The sequence below is a fragment of the Spea bombifrons genome, chromosome 5, assembly GCF_027358695.1.
Source record: "Spea bombifrons isolate aSpeBom1 chromosome 5, aSpeBom1.2.pri, whole genome shotgun sequence".
Taxonomy (NCBI): Eukaryota; Metazoa; Chordata; class Amphibia; order Anura; family Pelobatidae; genus Spea; species Spea bombifrons.
The window spans coordinates 890,415-910,908 of record NC_071091.1 but is presented as its reverse complement, the minus strand read 5'-3'; the positions used below and the strand labels follow the sequence as shown (position 1 = coordinate 910,908).

At 52.2% G+C, this 20,494-nt stretch overlaps 3 protein-coding genes across 3 annotated transcripts; 1 reads left to right on the top strand and 2 right to left on the bottom strand.

The window, feature by feature from the left end:
• Window positions 1–240: 240 nt before the first annotated feature.
• On the bottom strand, window positions 241–6,661 carry LOC128496812 (uncharacterized). Its single transcript, XM_053466613.1, has 7 exons — window positions 6,470–6,661; window positions 3,616–3,731; window positions 2,992–3,105; window positions 2,807–2,908; window positions 2,534–2,701; window positions 1,352–1,504; window positions 241–357 (listed from the first exon to the last, which is right to left on the bottom strand). Exons 2-7 carry the CDS (start codon window positions 3,688–3,690, stop codon window positions 241–243), a joined length of 729 nt encoding a protein of 242 aa, XP_053322588.1. The 5' UTR covers window positions 3,691–3,731; window positions 6,470–6,661.
• A 1,264-nt stretch (window positions 6,662–7,925) lies between these two features.
• CLP1 (cleavage factor polyribonucleotide kinase subunit 1) lies at window positions 7,926–10,942 on the bottom strand. Its single transcript, XM_053466068.1, has 3 exons — window positions 10,861–10,942; window positions 9,499–10,149; window positions 7,926–8,851 (listed from the first exon to the last, which is right to left on the bottom strand). Exons 2-3 carry the CDS (start codon window positions 10,141–10,143, stop codon window positions 8,174–8,176), a joined length of 1,323 nt encoding a protein of 440 aa, XP_053322043.1. The 5' UTR covers window positions 10,144–10,149; window positions 10,861–10,942; the 3' UTR covers window positions 7,926–8,173.
• A 5,135-nt stretch (window positions 10,943–16,077) lies between these two features.
• On the top strand, window positions 16,078–20,237 carry LOC128496430 (uncharacterized). Its single transcript, XM_053466056.1, has 2 exons — window positions 16,078–16,126; window positions 17,832–20,237. Exon 2 carries the CDS (start codon window positions 17,841–17,843, stop codon window positions 20,157–20,159), a length of 2,319 nt encoding a protein of 772 aa, XP_053322031.1. The 5' UTR covers window positions 16,078–16,126; window positions 17,832–17,840; the 3' UTR covers window positions 20,160–20,237.
• Window positions 20,238–20,494: the final 257 nt, after the last annotated feature.

The following is a 20,494-nucleotide window of genomic DNA, read 5'->3' as shown; positions in this document are numbered from 1 at the left end:
CTGCCTGGCTGAGGATGATGAAAGTTGTCTTCCGATACGAGTTAACGCTTCCGTCTGCCCCTCCCCCTTCCCATTGATGCGTAGCAGTAAATAGTGTTTTCATTGGTTGTCATTTGCTATAAACATGCGCTGCGGGGGGTCGGAACCTATACGGTATCACCGATTACCCTGCGTCTTCACTCGTGCCCCGTGGTTACCCGGCAGCGCTTGCTGTCGGCTCGGTGACTGCCCTGACACCAATCAGTCTTCTTCGCTGGAACTGTCCTCGAACGACCCCAGCGGGGACCTGCAGCCCAGGTAGCGGCACGGGTCCCCGGGCTTTATGTCCGTCCTGCGCCCTCTGACCCCCACAACGTCCTGGAAACGCCAAACGGGAGAAATAACGTTATTCACGCGGGAAACACAGGTGCGGAGCCCTGCCTGCGCTGCAGCTCACACTCTCCACCCGAGCCGCTTCACAGGAAGCCCTGGTTACCGGGGCACCGGGACAACTGAGCATGATCCGGACTATGAGGGGGAGAGGGAGAGCTGGGAGAGGGAGAACAACGAGAAGGGGGAGAGCTGTGAGAGAGTAAGAGCTGTGAAAAGTGGACAGGAGGGCCTGGAGATGGAGAGCGGTAGAGAGGAGGGGCTATGGGACAGAGAACTGTGACGGGGAAGCAGGGAGAGGAGAGTGAGCGTGTATGTGTGTAAGTGTATGGTGCAAATGTGTGTGAAGGCAGGGTGTTAGAGTGTGTGGTAGTGTGGGGTGTCAGTGTATGGATAAGTGTGTCTTAGTGTATGGTATTAGAGTGAGTGTTAGTGTATGGTGTTAGAATGAGTGTGTGTGGCATTAGAGTGTGTGTTAGTGTATGGTATTAGAGTGAGTGTCAGTGTATGGTATTAGAGTGAGTGTGTGTTAGTGTATGGTGTTAGAATGAGTGTGTGTGGCATTAGAGTGTGTGTGTTAGTGTATGGTATTAGAGTGAGTGTCAGTGTATGGTATTAGAGTGAGTGTGTGTGTGTTAGTGTATGGTGTTAGAATGAGTGTGTGTCAGTGTATGGTATTAGAGTGAGTGTGTGTGGCATTAGAGTGTGTGTTAGTGTATGGTATTAGAGTGAGTGTCAGTGTATGGTATTAGAGTGAGTGTGTGTTAGTGTATGGTGTTAGAATGAGTGTGTGTCAGTGTATGGTATTAGAGTGAGTGTGTGTTAGTGTATGGTATTTGAATGAGTGTGTGTTAGTGTACGGTATTAGAATGAGTGTGTGTTAGTGTATGGTATTAGAGTGAGTGTTAGTGTATGGTGTAAGCGTGAGTAATTTGGTAATTACCAAATTACCCCCCCCCCCGGTAGACGTCCTCAGACTGACCTCTTCGCTTGAGCTGGACGCCTCAGACCCCAGGGGGCAGCCCCGACGGCCACAGGGGTCGTTACGACTTTGCTCCGGCTTAGCCTGCCACTTCCGCTGTCCATACGTGGTCGGCCCTCTCGGCCCTCTCTCTGCTCCAGCCGCTGCTCCTGCCTGATTCAGAACATACTCGGTACCGTTATAGAAAAGCAGATACGCGGCAGTCAGAAAGATTGTACTGCGCTACGGAATATGACAGCGCTATATATATAATAATAAATAACAAAAATGGGGGGGTGTCCAGCGCTGGAGCTGCCCGGGGGTAATTATATCCCGTGACACGGCTGGGGGAGTCGGGGAGGGGCAAAACTCACAGGAGGGGGTTCTGAAGAATACCAAGGGTTAATATTTGTGTGCTGGCACAGGAGCTGACGCTCACTTGTAAGGTGTATAGAATCAGGCACCGGGGCCACGGGGGTCACGCGGCTGGGATATCTCCTCCCCTGAATTAAAAACATCCTCTGCGGCCGCAGGGAGGGCCCCGGCCCCCGGCCCCCGGTTCCCACCGCTCTCAGGAAGGGCCCACCCGGCAAAAGCCACAAACCTCAATCTGACCCAAATCCCATCAGCCGGCACGGCCCTTCCCTGACAGCAGCCGGGGGGGGGGGCTATTATTTCCAAAATGGGAAATGGATGATGGGAGTTACAGTTGGAGCCACACCTTTTTTCCCCTTACTTGTTGAATGATGTCATGCTGTGACATCACACGGCTGCTGCCTTGAATAATGTCAAGAAGTCGTGCACCCCGCTTGGCCCAGTGCTGCTGCCCCCCCCGGGCACAGACCCCCCCTCCGGCACAGACCTGTACTGCCACCGGTCACTTGTGTTTCCTGCCCCTTAAGAGGCAGACCCCCGGAGACACGAGGCCGCGAAGCGCGTGAGTTTGGGAGCGCAGCGCGGGTCTCCTCTACCCAGGAGGCAGCCAGACGCCATTTATCAGCTGCTGGCCTTAAAGTGCCAGCTGTGATTTTATCCCAAAGTCGCCGCCCCTGGGGGGCATCTCACAGAACCCCTGCCACTCGGCGCGGTGGGAGGTACTGAGCAGATAAACCAATGGGAGACGCGGAGCCCCTCGGAGACTGATGTGGGAAGTGGAAGCTCTCGACTACCCCTTAGTACCCCCCACTCCTGCCACCATCTTACCCTCACTCCCCCTCTGTGGCCCGGGGCGGGAGTCACGTCCTGCTGGCAGCAGCCAAGACATCGGTCGGCGACTGAGTTTGGCTCGGCCCCCAGTCCGGCGAGCTCCTCTCTCCTGAGCACAGATTGCCCGATGGCGTTTGCTACGTCCTGATCAGCGACCCCTCGGCCCTGCGGGGACAGACATGATGAGCCCCCCCGCTAACCCAGAGGAAGGAGGGGGGAAAGCAGGGGAGTGGTGAGAGTGGGAGTCCATTCCTGCAAAGGGTCACTCACACTCGGGCTCCATCCAGCTCCGCAGCAGCCGAGGCAGCGATATTCCGGGGCAGGATCCACGGTCCCAGCAGGGGGCGTCCCGACTTCCACGTCCCCCGCCACCTGCGCCACGCGGGAACGTAACCCGGTTACACACTTTTCATTCTTATACATGTTCAGGGGTTTGGGGTAAAGGAGTCGCTCACCAGGAAAGCCAGGGAGCGGTGGCCGAGGTTGTAGGACCAGATATTCCTCCTCCTCCCTCGTGGGGCTGCGGGGCCCCTGCGCTTAGCGGCTTCCGGCTGCGCCGAGCTCTTCACCTGAAACATACGGGGGCAATGAGGGCAATAACAGCGGGTATTAGTGATACTACCAGCCCCGAGGGCAATAACAGCGGGTATTAGTGATACTACCAGCCCCGAGGGCAATAACAGCGGGTATTAGTGATACTACCAGCCCCGGGGGCAATAACAGCGGGTATTAGTGATACTACCAGCCCCGAGGGCAATAACAGCGGGTATTAGTGATACTACCAGCCCCGGGGGCAATAACAGCGGGTATTAGTGATACTACCAGCCCCGAGGGCAATAACAGCGGGTATTAGTGATACTACCAGCCCCGAGGGCAATAACAGCGGGTATTAGTGATACTACCAGCCCCGAGGGCAATAACAGCGGGTATTAGTGATACTGCCAGCCCCGAGGCTGGGGGTAGTCAGTATCACGACAGTAATACCCCGCAGCGTGCACTAATACCCCGCCCCGCCGTTCCATGCACACTGTTGGCTAGTCGTGGACCACCTCTCCTGGTCGCTCCTGCCCGTTACGCACCTTCTTGTCGGTCGGAGTCTCGGCCGTCACAATCCCGGCGACGGCGGCCAATAACACGAGGGCCAGGAGCTGCATGTCGGGGCCGGCGGGAGCCTCTACGGGATACACGAGACACTCTGCGGCAGAAACGCGGATCAACAGTGACTACCCCACCCAGCAAACATATAAACTCTGTAACGCGCATTACGCATCATACATCACGCGTCACACATCATACATCACGCGTCACACATCATACATCACGCGTCACACATCATACATCACGCGTCACACATCATACATCACAGGTCACACATCATACATCACGCGTCACACAGCATACATCACGCGTCACACATCATACATCACGCGTCACACATCATACATCACGCGTCACACATCACACATCACGCGTCACACATCATACATCACGCGTCACACATCATACATCACGCGTCACACATCATACATCACGCGTCACACATCATACATCACGCGTCACACATCATACATCACGCGTCACACATCACACATCACGCGTCACACATCATACATCACGCGTCACACATCATACATCACGCGTCACACATCATACATCACGCGTCACACCTCACGCATTATAAATCACGCACCCTGCATAACACCGTTGGTCTTAGATTCAGGAGCCGGATGTCTATCCGATGCATGTTTAATCCTCTCACTGTATTACCCTCTACCACTTCTGCTGGGAGGCTGTTCTACTTATATGCCACCCTCTCAGTAAAGTAAAACTATTACCCCTTTCTCTGACAATTACCCCTCACACCCGCGGGCTTTCACCTTTCTGCCCCAGGAGACCCTCGGAGCTGTGAGCGGGGTCTGAGAAGCTGTTTACCAGATCGTGCCCGTTATCTGGACCCTTGCCCCCCCTCCGGGGGCAGGAATGGGGGGGGGCAGGAATGTGTGGGGGGGGTAAGTTATTTCCACATATCATTCTGACACAAAGTATCTGTTTTGCACAAAACTAGCAGAAAAACAACATGCCTTTCGATTAACCCTTTCCCCCACGTCTCTATTACACTATTAACCCTTTCCCCCACATGCCTCTATTACACTATTAACCCTTTCCCTCACATACCTCTATTACACTATTAACCCTTTCCCCCACATGCCTCTATTACACTATTAACCCTTTCCCCCACATGCCTCTATTACACTATTAACCCTTTCCCCCACATGCCTCTATTACACTATTAACCCTTTCCCCCACATGCCTCTATTACACTATTAACCCTTTCCCCCACATGCCTCTATTACACTATTAACCCTTTCCCCCACATGCCTCTATTACACTATTAACCCTTTCCCCCACATGCCTCTATTACACTATTAACCCTTTCCCCCACATGCCTCTATTACACTATTAACCCTTTCCCCCACATGCCTCTATTACACTATTAACCCTTTCCCCCACATGCCTCTATTACACTATTAACCCTTTCCCCCACATGCCTCTATTACACTATTAACCCTTCCCCCCACATGCCTCTATTACACTATTAACCCTTTCCCCCACATGCCTCTATTACACTATTAACCCTTTCCCCCACATGCCTCTATTACACTATTAACCCTTTCCCCCACATGCCTCTATTACACTATTAACCCTTTCCCCCACATGCCTCTATTACACTATTAACCCTTTCCCCCACATACCTCTATTACACTATTAACCCTTTCCCCCACATGCCTCTATTACACTATTAACCCTTTCCCCCACATGCCTTTATTACACTATTAACCCTTTAATACATTATTAACCATTTCTGCCATGTGCCTCTATTACACTATTAACCCTTTCCCCCACATGCCTTTATTACACTATTAACCCTTTAATACATTATTAACCCTTTCCGCCATGTGCCTCTATTACACTATTAGCCCTTTCCCCAACATACCTTTATTACACAAATCTCACGACCTCCAGCAGCCTCCACTACCTGGATATACGGCGCTGCATTCATACAGAGGCCGACAAATGCGGGAGCTACCCCTGAGCCCCCGAATTTTATACAGTAATAACCCCCAGCACTGTGTACAGTAATATACCCCCCCAGCGCTGTATTTACAGTAAAATAACCCCCCAGTGCAGTATATACGGTAATATAACCCCCCAGTGCAGTATATACGGTAATATAACCTCCCAGGGCTGTATACACGGTAATATTACCCCCCAGTGCAGTATATACGGTAATATAACCCCCAGGGCTGTATTTATGGTAATATAACCCATCCAGCGCAGTATACAGTAATATATAACCCCCAGCACTGTATACGGTAATATAACCCCCCCAGCGCTGTATACAGTAATATAACCCCCCCAGCACAGTATACAGTAATATAACCCCCAGCGCTGTATACAGTAATATAACCCCCAGCGCTGTATACAGTAATATAACCCCCCAGCGCTGTATACAGTAATATAACCCCCCAGCGCTGTATACAGTAATATAACCCCCAGCGCTGTATACAGTAATATAACCCCCCCAGCACTGTATACAGTAATATAACCCCCCAGCGCTGTATACAGTAATATAACCCCCCAGCGCTGTATACAGTAATATAACCCCCAGCGCAGTATACAGTAATATATAACCCCCAGCACTGTATACAGTAATATAACCCCCAGCGCTGTATACAGTAATATAACCCCCCCAGCACAGTATACAGTAATATAACCCCCCAGGGTGCATCACCAGACCCTGCCCTGTGTCCTGGACTCTTTGTAACCGGGACTTTGTAACCCAGGACTGTGGCCCCTACAAACCAGAGGGCCGTTCCCCAGCCAGGAAGCTGACCATGTATCAGAGCATCGCAGCTCTCTGCGGGCACAGACCTCTCCAAAGGGCCGAGTCCAGAACAGGCGCCGGTTCTCCGCTTCGCTGGAATTCTCCCCCAGATGTGAAATCGGAGCTCGGGGCGTCAGACGAGGACAGGGCTGTGAGTCAAACCTCACTCAGGATCTGAGGCTCCTACCTCCGCACACAGACTGCTCTGTATATAACAGCCTGCCCACCCCGGCCCCGGAGGGCCCCCACACTCACAGGCTGCCCTGTATATAACACCCTGCCCACCCCGGCCCCGGAGGGCCGACCCGCGTTCTGTTTGTGTAAATGTTGGGCACTGCTCCGAAGCATCACATTCCTCCAAAAAAAATAAAAATAAAAAAGTGCTTTTAACGAACATTTTTGACTTTCCTGCCAACAAATCCCACGAGCGCCGGCAGCCTCCACTCCCCAGATATACGGCATACGTGGGAGCTACCCCCCCAAATATTAACCCTATAATACCCGCTTATACAGATCCCACGCCAGGGACTCGCTAACCGTCGCTCCAAACGCTTCTATTAACGGTCATTTTGGAAACCATGACTTAAACATATTCTGAATGAAGACACCTGTATCCAGGCAGGGACTCCACCTGTGATAGAGCAGGGAGGAAAGCACCATTTCAGATGCATTGGCATTAACCCCTTTGTGACAAGTGAAGTCCTGTGCTGAGCAGCCGGAACCAACACTGACAACAAAGCCAAGCTTCGTTTATCAACATATAACAGAATTAAGAAACGTCAGCTCTTTTGCCAAATCAAGACCCTTGATTAACGAGCCCTTCCCAGTCTACCAGGACGAGCTGCGTGTGGCAAACTCGGCGTCTGCTGCGGCTACAAACATGTACAGCGTCCAATCAGGCACTGAGCTTGTTGGGGGGTGGAGCATAACGTCCCATAATGTTGGGGAGGATGAGTGGATTCCACATGTTTACAGCTCTTACTGCTGAAAGCGAGGTAATGGGGAGGAATAAGCCTGCAGATCCTGAGAAAAGGAAGTTAAGACGGCCGCTGTCAGGGTATTCACATCGGATGGGTTTCCAATACACACATTACTTATTTCAATGTATTTCAGATCCGGTTACCTGGCCCTCGTCCCACAGCCACGCGTCAATCTAACACTGAAACCTCCTATATAAACCGCCCAGGTACAACCCCCCCCCAACAAACACAACAGAACCCCGGAATCTGCCGGCAGATCAGACCGTCTCCAACGCGAGGGACCCCAAAAAACCTTCACAGGGAACCCTCCGCAAGCGGCTTTCACGCGAAGGATGCGTTCCCCCGAATACCCGCCGGGTCCCGGAGCGGCCGATGCTGAAAAATCCCTCAATTCCCGGAGATTTCTGGCAAATCACTCAGATTTTGGAACCACTGCATATTTACATTTTTTTTGTTATCAAACACCCCCGGCTGCAGCTTCCCGCACACAGAAAAACCGAAAGGACGATAAGGATTCAGAGAATTTCTCGGACGTTTCATTTATTAAACGGTTCCAACGTAAACGGAGCGCAGACCGGGCGCGGAAAACCCAACGTCGGAACGATTTCAAAGATCAATAAAATGTTTTAAAATGAAATAAAAGAGGCTTTTTACGGAAAAGGCGCGTTTTTGGATCCGCCGCGTTGGCCTCGGCCGCCCCTCTGTCCAGCACTCTCGCCCCCCGCGCCGGCAGCAGTCTCTCGCCCGTGAGATCCCAGCCCCGTTATCCCGTCACTTGAGATCCATAAACCGGATGTCCATAATGAGCAGGACGGACTTGGGCAGCGGCCGGGGGGCCGGAGACAGCACCGTCAGCGTCTGCCTCTCTATGTCCACTCCGGTGATGACGATAAATCCCACCACATTCCTCTCCTCTATGCCCTCCTCTGCGGTGCCGCCGTCCACAGGCACCACGCTGAGTAAGTGGTGGGCCATGTCCCGTCCCGGCGTCACCGGCACCAGCTTCAGCTGATTGTCCTCCTGAGACATTCCCAGAGGAAGGCAGGAGTCCGGGATAGACGGGGCCCCCACTTTGTAGACTCGGACCTCCGAAAACTTCACCTCGAAGGCATGGGGATAGAGGGAGGCGCGGGGGCCGTAGAAGTACTCGCGCACGCGCAGGTCTCGGGATTCCCTGCGGCAGTCTTTAGAGCGCTCAGAAGCGCCGCCGGATTTGGGGAGAAGGACGGTGCGCACAAAGTGAGGGAGGTCGCGCAGGAGATCGTTATACAGACGTTCCTGATCCAGCACCAGGACGACGTCTACTTCGAAGGCTGAGGCGGCATGGATGAGAGCCTGATATCCGGAGCCCTTCACCCAGCCGCAGGTGTTGATGAGACAGCCGCTGACCGACGCGCGCCGGTTGGAATCACATCGCAGGTTAAAGACGTTCGCCAGACGGGAAGTGAGCTGGAGGCACGAGAGAGAGAAAACATTATGATTAGATACGCGGCGTCGGCTACAGCCGGAGAGACAATGAATTATTAGCTACACCGCGACAGGTACAACCGGAGAGACAATCAATTATTAGATACGCGGCGTCGGCTACAGCCGGAGAGACAAAGAATTATTAGCTACACCGCGACAGGTACAACCGGAGAGACAAAAATTTATTAGATACGCGGCGTCGGCTACAGGCGGAGAGACGAAGAATTATTAGATACGCGGCGTCGGCTACAGGCGGAGAGGCGAAGAATTATTAGCTACACCGCGACAGGTACAACCGGAGAGACAATGAATTATTAGATACGCCACGACAGGTACAACCGGAGAGACAAAGAATTATTAGATACGCGGCGTCGGCTACAGGCGGAGAGGCAAAGAATTATTAGCTACACCGCGACAGGTACAACCGGAGAGACAAAGAGAATAACTAACCCAGAAAAGAAGCGCGAGGCGACGGACACAGAAGCGAGCGGTAAAGACGGTGCGTGGGTTCTAGGCTGAGAGACGCGTCAGGGAGGGCAGGAACGGGAATAGGAAGCAGATGAGAGACGCCGCCGTTAGCGCATGTGTAAAGCTCCCGCTGTGGAGTATCGGGGGTTAACCGCTCTCACCTTGTTGTAAAACTTTATGTTGGTCCCCGGGGTGGTGGATCCGAAGTGATAGACGAGCGGAGCCTGGGCCGAGAATCCCTCTTCCACGTCCGCCGGCCGCTCCACGCACAGCGCTCCCACGGTGCCGGGCACGGACACGGACCCCTGGCCGACATCCAGCTCTATCAGGGTGGGCCTCCGGCCCGTCCTCACCGCGTAGTTTAGAAGCATCCGGCAAAGGGTGGACTTGCCGACATCCGAAGGTCCTGCCACCAGCACCCGCGGCCCCCGTTCCCCTTCGCGCTCAGCCTGCATTCTCATCTGTTCCAGGGCCACATGGGCGTTGAGGTAGAGTAACATGGGGGTGTCCTTGGACACGTACGCCACGTCCGGGCTGCCCCACAGCTGCACGGTGCATCCATGCCACGTGAACACCGCCGCCCGGCTCCCCGGGGGAAACGTGTACTTTTTATTTCGGGTCAGCTCCGTCCCAAACACCTCGGCCATGCCTGTCAACAGCTCGATGCGCACGGGAGCCGGGCCCTCCACCTCCAGCCGCAGCTCCGTCTCGCGGTCCAGCTCAAACTTGGTAGAAGGGCCAGAGGAGGAGCGGCCATCGCTGTCTAGCGAGGAGGCGCCGGCGGGAGCCGGGTCATCCGCAGACATGGGCTCCTGCGTCACGAGGAGAGGAAAGCAGTATGTAAACTCGATGCATCATATACATTACATACATCATATACATCACATACATCATATACATCACATACATCATATACATCACATACATCACATACATCATATACATCACATACATCATATACATCACATACATCATATACATCACATACATCATATACATCACATACATCATATACATCATATACATCATATACATCACATACATCATATCATCAGTTACCCTGCGAGCTCCGCGCGCCTCCCAACACCAACCCTGAACCACCCCGGAGATCGGCCCCATCCGGACCCCGTTTCTCCTGCTTAATCAATACTTAGTCTCGTCTTAGATTCAGGAACCGTATGTCCATCCCATGCATGTTTAATAACCTCACTGTATTACCCTCTACCACTTCTGCTGGGAGGCTGCTCCACTGATGTTGGGGCCCTACATTTTACTGATAGGTAGGGACCCGGGAAGGCTCTTTGCTGGGCACACGTTACATATAATTATTCAGTACTGAAATGGCAGAGAAGTAATGGGAATAACGTGGTCGCAGCCCCAGGAGGAGGGGGTCGGTGGGTAACGCGGGAAAATGTTAATAAGAGGTCTGTAAACCGTACACGGAATGAAACGGGAGCCATTAACCCCACGCAGCCCGCAAAACGAACGGAAAAATGACGTCGTACACTGTGTATTGAACTTACAGGGGTATTTCACTGCTCACCAACGCGCTTCTAGGAGACTTCCGGTACAACAGACAGGGAATACCGGAAGTGACATCCTAACACTGCGCTAGACTGAGTGGGCGGTGCTTAGAGACTCTCGGGGTACGTCACCCGGCGCGGCCCAATCAGTAAACGAACCTGCTTCTCGCTAAATAAAAACAAAACAAAATGACAAGTTTTGAGGTACGGCCAACAGCGGGTTCCGGAAGTGACGTAAACGCATCGCGTTTGCCCGGGACGGAGATAGCCGCTTGTGGGTTACCATGACTGTGAAGCGTTACTCGCTGAAAGGGTTAGTCACCGGGCTGGGGCAGGAGAGAGACATGTGACCCCTCTGCCCCAAACCGGCTTCACATAACGTTTGGTTGCTGCTGTGCGTTAAGGCCTTTACTGAGGGACCCCGAGTAACGTCAGGAAACGGGAACGACGTGTAATATATACAGCAATACACCGGAAATCACGGGGGAAATGCAGAATAATAGCTGCCGAGTGACCTAATTAGTGGAATCTATTTAGCAGTTTTTTTCATTGCCTTTTTGGATGAGTAAAAGATTTTTCAAATAAAAGTGAGAAAACGTGTTTTTTTTCAATTCATATTTTATTATTATTAGATAGGAAATTAGATAATATGATCAAAAAATAACGGTATCTGAAGAAAGCCCTCCTGGTCCTGAAAACAACAACATGTAACTCGTGCCACTAAATGAGTGAGGAGAAAAATAACATCGACGCAAATAAACACGAGCCCCGCAAAAGTGTTAAAACAGCCCAAAGGGTACAAAAAGGAAAGAAAAAAGCCTGGTCCTTAAGGGGTTAAAGGCATGTACATGTATTTTAAAGCGGTGGTTTCCAGTATCAGGGGCCGCTGTGGAGATCCTACCAGCAGAAGAGGTAATTTTACTGTAAAACCAGTGGGGATTCGCTGCAAGCTAGGTACTGGGGTGAGGGGCCCCGAGTGCCTAAAGCTCCCAGGGGTCCTCCCTCTGGCAGGGAATAGGAACGTGGATGGCCGAGAGAGAGTTAATGCTGCCAGGGAGGGGGTTAATGCTGTTTCTTATCAGTAAGGCAGTTAAAGGGACGCTCCACTCATCATATCCACTTTAATGCATACAGCTGAGGTCCCTCCTGCCCCTAAGGGGTTAACCCTGTGAGTATACACAATCCTGTGGGTGCATTGAACAGCAAAAACCCAAAATAATTCCGTTTCTGTGATTCTCTTACACAGTCACCATGGCAACCAGTAGAATTCATGCTGTGTGCCGGGCACCGCCGCGTTCCACCCGATTGGTTTATTTACTAAAACATTCGCTGTCACCGCGAAAAGATATTTGCTTTAACCCTTTGGGGCGTGTGGGTGTGCTGGCCAGGCACCTTCATGGTTAAACCACAGCCCCAAAAATGTTTAATGCATCCAAATGAAGGCATCGCTGTCCGGGGCAGAATGTGGGAGAGGCCGTGGACGGCCGCGTTTCTCTTCAAACACCAAATCCAGACGTTTCCGTTTTCTGTGAGTTTTGAGGGTTTTGGGCGAGACGGAAATATTATTCTAATACCTCAGGAAAAAGGAGCGGCCAAAAAAATACCGAGTCCCAGATCTGAGGGATCAGCGGGGGCTTCGCCAGCGGAAACCGGAAAGAGGGGGAGACAAAAAACCTCCTGCGCGACCCGAGCGCTAATCCCACGAGCTTCACGAAGCAGCACATTAACAAACGGTTTCTTAAATATTCTGTTTTCATTTTTTACCCCAGTTGTAGTTTTTGCCCCCATAATATAAAGTTTTCAGGCAGCTGCGTATCAGCCGTTTGTATGATTCTCGCTCTGTTATCTGATCCCCGATCTACTAACCCCCCCCGACTCCTTATCATACTGCCTGCGGGGGTAATAGAACGGCTCAGTCTTAATCCCTTAACGACAATTGGCGGTCAGGGTACGTCACGCAAAAAACATAGAGTTAACGACTGTTGACGTGAGGGGTACAGTGATTACTATGAGGGGTATATTTGGGGTGCAGTGTATAGTATGAGGGGTATATTTGGGGTGCAGTGTATAGTATGAGGGGTATATTTGGGGTGCAGTGTATAGTATGAGGGGTATATTTGGGGTGCAGTGTATAGTATGAGGGGTATATGTTTGGGGTGCAGTGTATAGTATGAGGGGTATATTTGGGGTGCAGTGTATAGTATGAGGGGTATATTTGGGGTGCAGTGTATAGTATGAAGGGTATATTTGGGGTGCAGTGTATAGTATGAGGGGTATATTCGGGGTGCAGTGTATAGTATGAGGGGTATATGTTTGGGGTGCAGTGTATAGTATGAGGGGTATATTTGGGGCGCAGTGTATAGTATGAGGGGTATATTTGGGGTGCAGTGTATAGTATGAGGGGTATATTTGGGGTGCAGTGTATAGTATGAGGGGTATATTTGGGGTGCAGTGTATAGTATGAGGGGTATATTTGGGGTGCAGTGTATAGTATGAGGGGTATATTTGGGGCGCAGTGTATAGTATGAGGGGTATATTCGGGGTGCAGTGTATAGTATGAAGGGTATATTCGGGGTGCAGTGTATAGTATGAGGGGTATATTCGGGGTGCAGTGTATAGTATGAGGGGTATATTCGGGGTGCAGTGTATAGTATGAGGGGTATATTCGGGGTGCAGTGTATAGTATGAGGGGTATATTCGGGGTGCAGTGTATAGTAGGAGGGGTATATTTGGGGTGCAGTGTATAGTATGAGGGGTATATTCGGGGTGCAGTGTATAGTATGAGGGATATTTTCGGGGTGCAGTGTATAGTATGAGGGGTATATTTGGGGTGCAGTGTATAGTATGAGGGGTATATTTGGGGTGCAGTGTATAGTATGAGGGGTATATTTGGGGCGCAGTGTATAGTATGAAGGGTATATTCGGGGTGCAGTGTATAGTATGAAGGGTATATTCGGGGTGCAGTGTATAGTATGAGGGGTATATTCGGGGTGCAGTGTATAGTATGAGGGGTATATTCGGGGTGCAGTGTATAGTATGAGGGGTATATTCGGGGTGCAGTGTATAGTAGGAGGGGTATATTTGGGGTGCAGTGTATAGTATGAGGGGTATATTCGGGGTGCAGTGTATAGTATGAGGGGTATATTCGGGGTGCAGTGTATAGTATGAGGGGTATATTTGGGGTGCAGTGTATAGTATGAGGGGTATATTTGGGGTGCAGTGTATAGTATGAGGGGTATATTTGGGGTGCAGTGTATAGTATGAGGGGTATATTAGGGGTGCAGTGTATAGTATGAGGGGTATATTTGGGGTGCAGTGTATAGTATGAGGGGTATATTTGGGGTGCAGTGTATAGTATGAGGGGTATATTCGGGGTGCAGTGTATAGTATGAGGGGTATATTTGGGGTGCAGTGTATAGTATGAGGGGTATATGTTTGGGGTGCAGTGTATAATATGAGGGGTATATTAGGGGTGCAGTGTATAGTATGAGGGGTATATTAGGGGTGCAGTGTATAGTATGAGGGGTATATTAGGGGTGCAGTGTATAGTATGAGGGGTATATTTGGGGTGCAGTGTATAGTATGAGGGGTATATGTTTGGGGTGCAGTGTATAGTATGAGGGGTATATGTTTGGGGTGCAGTGTATAGTATGAGGGGTATATTTGGGGTGCAGTGTATAGTATGAGGGGTATATTTGGGGTGCAGTGTATAGTATGAGGGGTATATTTGGGGTGCAGTGTATAGTATGAGGGGTATATTTGGGGCGCAGTGTATAGTATGAGGGGTATATTCGGGGTGCAGTGTATAGTATGAAGGGTATATTCGGGGTGCAGTGTATAGTATGAGGGGTATATTCGGGGTGCAGTGTATAGTATGAGGGGTATATTTGGGGTGCAGTGTATAGTATGAGGGGTATATTAGGGGTGCAGTGTATAGTATGAGGGGTATATTTGGGGTGCAGTGTATAGTATGAGGGGTATATTTGGGGTGCAGTGTATAGTATGAGGGGTATATTCGGGGTGCAGTGTATAGTATGAGGGGTATATTTGGGGTGCAGTGTATAGTATGAGGGGTATATGTTTGGGGTGCAGTGTATAATATGAGGGGTATATTAGGGGTGCAGTGTATAGTATGAGGGGTATATTAGGGGTGCAGTGTATAGTATGAGGGGTATATTTGGGGTGCAGTGTATAGTATGAGGGGTATATGTTTGGGGTGCAGTGTATAGTATGAGGGGTATATGTTTGGGGTGCAGTGTATAGTATGAGGGGTATATTTGGGGTGCAGTGTATAGTATGAGGGGTATATTTGGGGTGCAGTGTATAGTATGAGGGGTATATTTGGGGTGCAGTGTATAGTATGAGGGGTATATTTGGGGTGCAGTGTATAGTATGAAGGGTATATTTGGGGTGCAGTGTATAGTATGAGGGGTATATTCGGGGTGCAGTGTATAGTATGAAGGGTATATTTGGGGTGCAGTGTATAGTATGAGGGGTATATTTGGGGCGCAGTGTATAGTATGAGGGGTATATTCGGGGTGCAGTGTATAGTATGAGGGGTATATGCGGGGTGCAGTGTATAGTATGAGGGGTATATTTGGGGTGCAGTGTATAGTATGAGGGGTATATGTTTGGGGTGCAGTGTATAGTATGAGGGGTATATTTGGGGCGCAGTGTATAGTATGAGGGGTATATTTGGGGTGCAGTGTATTGTATGAGGGGTATATTTGGGGTGCAGTGTATAGTATGAGGGGTATATTTGGGGTGCAGTGTATTGTATGAGGGGTATATTTGGGGTGCAGTGTATTGTATGAGGGGTATATTCGGGGTGCAGTGTATAGTATGAGGGGTATATTTGGGGTGCAGTGTATAGTATGAGGGGTATATTTGGGGTGCAGTGTATAGTATGAGGGGTATATTTGGGGTGCAGTGTATAGTATGAGGGGTATATTCGGGGTGCAGTGTATAGTATGAGGGGTATATTTGGGGTGCAGTGTATAGTATGAGGGGTATATATTTGGGGTGCAGTGTATAGTATGAAGGGTATATTTGGGGTGCAGTGTATAATATGAGGGGTAACAGTGAGGGCAGCTCTTTATTACCCCTTTCTCTGGTTACAGTCCGCCTCCTTTTTACCCTGTTACTCCGGTGTCGTATAGCAGAGCAAGAGCAGCAGAAATCGGAAGTGACGTCACGTATAGGGGCAGGGTTACTGTTGCACTGCGGGGCATGATGGAAGTTGTAGTCCTCGTGTGCCGAGCGGTAGGTGAGTGAGGGGGTCTGGGCCGCAGAGCTTCCACTTTATGTATTTGGATGAAAGATCCTGCTAGGGGCAGCATAGAGGGGCAGTTTGCGAAGGAGAAGGGCAACAGGCAGAGGGGAGACCTGGGAACCAGTAACCCGGGGTACGAGGGCACTACTGACTCTGTCTGGGGGGGGGTACGAGGGCACTACTGACCCTGTCTGGGGGGTATGAGGGCACGACTGACCCTGTCTGGGGGGTATGAGGGCACGACTGACCCTGTCTGGGGGGTATGAGGGCACTTCTGACCCTGTCTGGGGGGTATGAGGACACTTCTGACCCTGTCTGGGGGGTATGAGGACACTTCTGACCCTGCCTGGGGGGTATGAGGGCACTTCTGACCCTGCCTGGGGGGTATGAGGGCACTTCTGACCCTGTCTGGGGGCGGTATGAGGGCACTACTGACCCTGTCTGGGGGGTATGAGGGCACTACTGACCCTGTCTGGGGGGGGGTATGAGGGCACTACTGACCCTGTCTGGGGGGGTATGAGGGCACTACTGACCCTGTCTGGGGGGTATGAGGGCACTACTGACCCTGTCTGGGGGGTATGAGGGCACTACTGACTCTGTCTGGGGGGTATGAGGGCACTACTGACCCTGTCTGGGGGCGGTATGAGGGCACTACTGACCCTGTCTGGGGGGTATGAGGGCACTACTGACCCTGTCTGGGGGGGTATGAGGGCACTACTGACCCTGTCTGGGGGGTATGAGGGCACGACTGACCCTGTCTGGGGGCGGTATGAGGGCACTACTGACCCTGTCTGGGGGCGGTATGAGGGCACTACTGACCCTGTCTGGGGGGTATGAGGGCACGACTGACCCTGTCTGGGGGGTATGAGGGTACTACTGACCCTGTCTGGGGGTATTAGTGACATCTGGTTGGTACCTGGGGAGATGCAGAAAGCTCTGAGTCACCTCCACCCCCCCCCTGGTTTTTAAGTGGAAAGACTTTGTTTTCCCTGAAAAATTTTAGATCAAAAGGTAATTCGATGAGAAATATTAATATTCCCGGGAGAGAGCCGGCGGTTCCCCGTTTTGACGCGCCATTGGGAAGTATTTGTTTTTTTATCGCTCCTGGGGGGCAGATGGTGATACCCCCGGATATATGCACCCGGTTATTACCCGCAGAGCCGATCTGCACCAAACCAACTCGCGATTAAAATTATAGGCCAAATGCAGTGTGTATGGCTTGAACCGTGAAAACCCGGTTAGCTCCTATTGGTTGGTTGGCTGGAAACTTAAATGCCAGTTTAGCTCTTATTGGTCAGTTGGCTGTATTGTTAAACATCCAGTTACCTCCAGTTGGTTGGTTGGCTGGACACCTAAATACCCAGTTAGCTCCTATTGGTTGGTTGGCTGGACACCTAAATACCCGGTTAGCTCCCATTGGTTGGTTGGCTGGACACCTAAATACCCGGTTAGCTCCTGACCCGGTTACCGAGTCGTCATCGGTGGTTATTTTATAAAGTAGGTCGCACTTTGTTACCCCTCTTCTTTCACGTTTTGCCCATGAAACCCCCTTCTGCCCTCCCGTGCCACCCCTTTCCACACGTGTCCACAGAACGTGTCCTCACGATATATATCACAAGCCCCGTTGCCCTCCCAGCACCGGTACTTGCCCCTCCGTGCCCCGGCCTGTATATTGACGGCTGGCCTTCTTCTCGTGCAGGGACTCGCCATGACCAAGTGCATCGTGAAGGGATGTTCCAACACCACCGGCAAGAACAGCGGGGTCAAACTCCACGGCTTCCCCAACTCGCTGGCGCTGATAAAGCTGTGGCTCGAGCAGATCGGGGACAGCGTGGGAGACGTCGATGCCCTCGCGCAGCGCATTTTGGATTCGAGGAAAAGGTGGATTTTCCGGATCTGCTCCGCACATTTCTCGCCCCAGAACTACGTTTGGGACGGCAAGAAATCGATTTTGAGGGCAGACGCCGTCCCGACTATTTTCCCGGGGAAAAAGAAATCGGAAGCCGCGGCCACCACATCAGGCAATAAGACCGGCAGACGTCACCCCAAACTGCAGCCGGTCGCTCACGCTCAGACCGGTACCAACGCGAGCACCGGGAGAGGACATTCCCGGCTATCCTGCCATTCGGGTCGCGCCACCAAAGATGCCTACACGTCCACGCACAACAAGATGGTTGATGCCTCCACGTCCACGGATCCTCAGTGTAACAAAGTGGACAAAGGGGTTCAGTGGCCAGAGTTCGAGTTTAACTTCAACGGTGAACCTTGGAAGGTGCAGCTGGACCACTTTTACCCCAGCTCTGGCGCCACGCACGTAAAAACCACAAAGAAGTGTAAAGCGCCTGCCCCAAACCCGGAGCCGCCTCCAGGGGCTGACAGTTCTGCGCTTTTGGAGCGGCACGAAGCACCTCGGCCGTGGCAGTCGTCTCAGACGCGCAAGACTCTTCCACCCAACAAGACCACGAGGTTTAACGCCAAGAGCCAGCCGTACGGCTCGATGGCCACGGTCTCCGACGCCTCGGCGGAAAGAGAGATTTCCGAAAGCGATCTCGCCAGCGAAAGAAAGTTTATCGTGTTCGAGTCCTGTCTGGATGACCTGCTTTATAAAGCCACTTGTCGCCATGGCGACGGGTGCACGGCACGCATTCGGAAACTGGAGAAACACGTCAACGGGACTTCCCTGTCAGTCACCGGCCACTGCCTCAGCGGTCATCGCTCCCACTTGTGGCACAGTCAGCCGACCACGGGGGATATCGCCGCCGGGAACGTCCTGACGGCCGCCGCCGTGCTGTTTAGTGGCTCCAGCTTCCGGCAGCTGCAGGAGATGAGCCACTTGTTGGGTCTTCAGCAGATCAGTCTGTCCGCCTACCAAAAATACCAGCAGGAGTACCTTTTCCCCACCGTGGATCTGCACTGGCGGCAGGAGCGGCTGCGGCTTCGAGACGCCTTTAGAAACACGCAGCTGACGCTGGCCGGGGACAGGCGGCGCGATATTCCCGGCGACAGCTTGAAGTGCTGCGTTTATACGTTCATCGACGTGGCCACCAGCAGGATCGTGGATTTTCAGATGGAGTGGGCCTCCCAAAGCACTTTGTCCGCCGACCTGGAGAAACGGACTTTCAAGAACGGTCTCGATAGATTGCTGCAAGACTTCGAGATAAAGACCGTCGCCACAGACAGTCACCCGGGCATCAGCAAAGTGATGTCTCGCAGCTACCGCCACATCAACCACGAGTTCGACATCTGGCAGTATGCCCGAGGAGTGAGGAGAAGACTGAGAGCCGCCAGTAGGAGGAAGTCCTGCCGTGAGCTTGGCCAGTGGGTCCCTGCCGTTAGTGACCACCTATGGTGGTGCGCCAGCACCAGTCAGGGGAAAGAGGACATGCTGCGGGAGCGCTGGCAGTCCACGCTTTTCCACGTCACAGACCAACATGAGTGGGAAGGCGCGAGTCTGTATCCTTCCTGTGCCCATAAGCCGCTGAAGGCCGAGCAGCGCAGCGTCCGCCCGTGGCTGAGGCCGGGATCTCCCAGTTTCAATGCGTTGAGGGAGGTGGTGCTGGATCCGCGGGTCACCAGAGATTTGTCCCGGTTGTCACAGTTTTGCCACACCAGGGAAATCGAGATTTATCACAGTTTTATGCAAAAGTTTCTCTGCAAAAAGAATCCTTTCACGGCGGACGCCACGGACGTCAGGGCAAAGCTGGCGGCCCTGGCCTACAACGCCAACGTGCACAAGCGGCGCACGCACATCAAACACTCGCGGAGAAAGACGGGCGCCAGGCCGCGGAGGTGGGAGCTCGCGGGGTCCGGCAACACCCTAATGAAGACCCTGAGCGAGCACGTGCCCCCCATGATGATCGACGCTTTAAAGATGTGTTCCAGCCGGCGTAGTCAGGGCTGGCGCTCTCACCCCGCGGCCGCCGAGCTCGGCACCGAAACCCAGCCGGTTAACGTGGTGACGTCGCCCCACGGGCACTCCGGGCTGCCGGGTGAGTGGGAAATGCCCGGTGTGGGTTACGCCTGTTGAGTGTGGCCCAGAGACTCGTTGTTATGGTTTATGCTGGAAATTGTGGATTTCTAGAAAACATTAAATATGCTTTTATTAGCTTTTCTCGTGCTTTCTGTACGCGGCCAGTCGGTGCCACAAAGGAGAAACTCAGGTAAGATGGATATTCTCTCAACCCTGTGAGTGAGCCTGGAGATCATTCCATATCGCTGTGGTGAGTGTGAGTGGTTGCTGGAGCTCTGAAGAGGCGCAGTGAGACGCGGAGAGAGATTGAGGGGAGTCCCTCGCTCACTGAGCAGAGTTTAGACGGGGAGATCCGTCGTAGGGAGCGCGTAGCTGAGTGACAGACGTGGTGG

Bases quoted from the DNA above. Each gene is read 5' to 3' on its own strand.
- LOC128496812 (XM_053466613.1), bottom strand. From the start codon at position 3,690: ATGCAGCTCCTGGCCCTCGTGTTATTGGCCGCCGTCGCCGGGATTGTG. The intron at 2,909-2,991 runs GTGAGCGACTCC...CGCGTGGCGCAG, and splicing joins ACCGCTCCCTGGCTTTCCTG to GTGGCGGGGGACGTGGAAGT. The intron at 2,702-2,806 runs GTGAGTGACCCT...CTGTCCCCGCAG, and splicing joins GAGCTGGATGGAGCCCGAGT to GGCCGAGGGGTCGCTGATCA.
- CLP1 (XM_053466068.1), bottom strand. From the start codon at position 10,143: ATGTCTGCGGATGACCCGGCTCCCGCCGGCGCCTCCTCGCTAGACAGC. The intron at 8,852-9,498 runs GTGAGAGCGGTT...TCGTGCCTCCAG, and splicing joins ACATAAAGTTTTACAACAAG to CTCACTTCCCGTCTGGCGAA.
- LOC128496430 (XM_053466056.1), top strand. From the start codon at position 17,841: ATGACCAAGTGCATCGTGAAGGGATGTTCCAACACCACCGGCAAGAAC.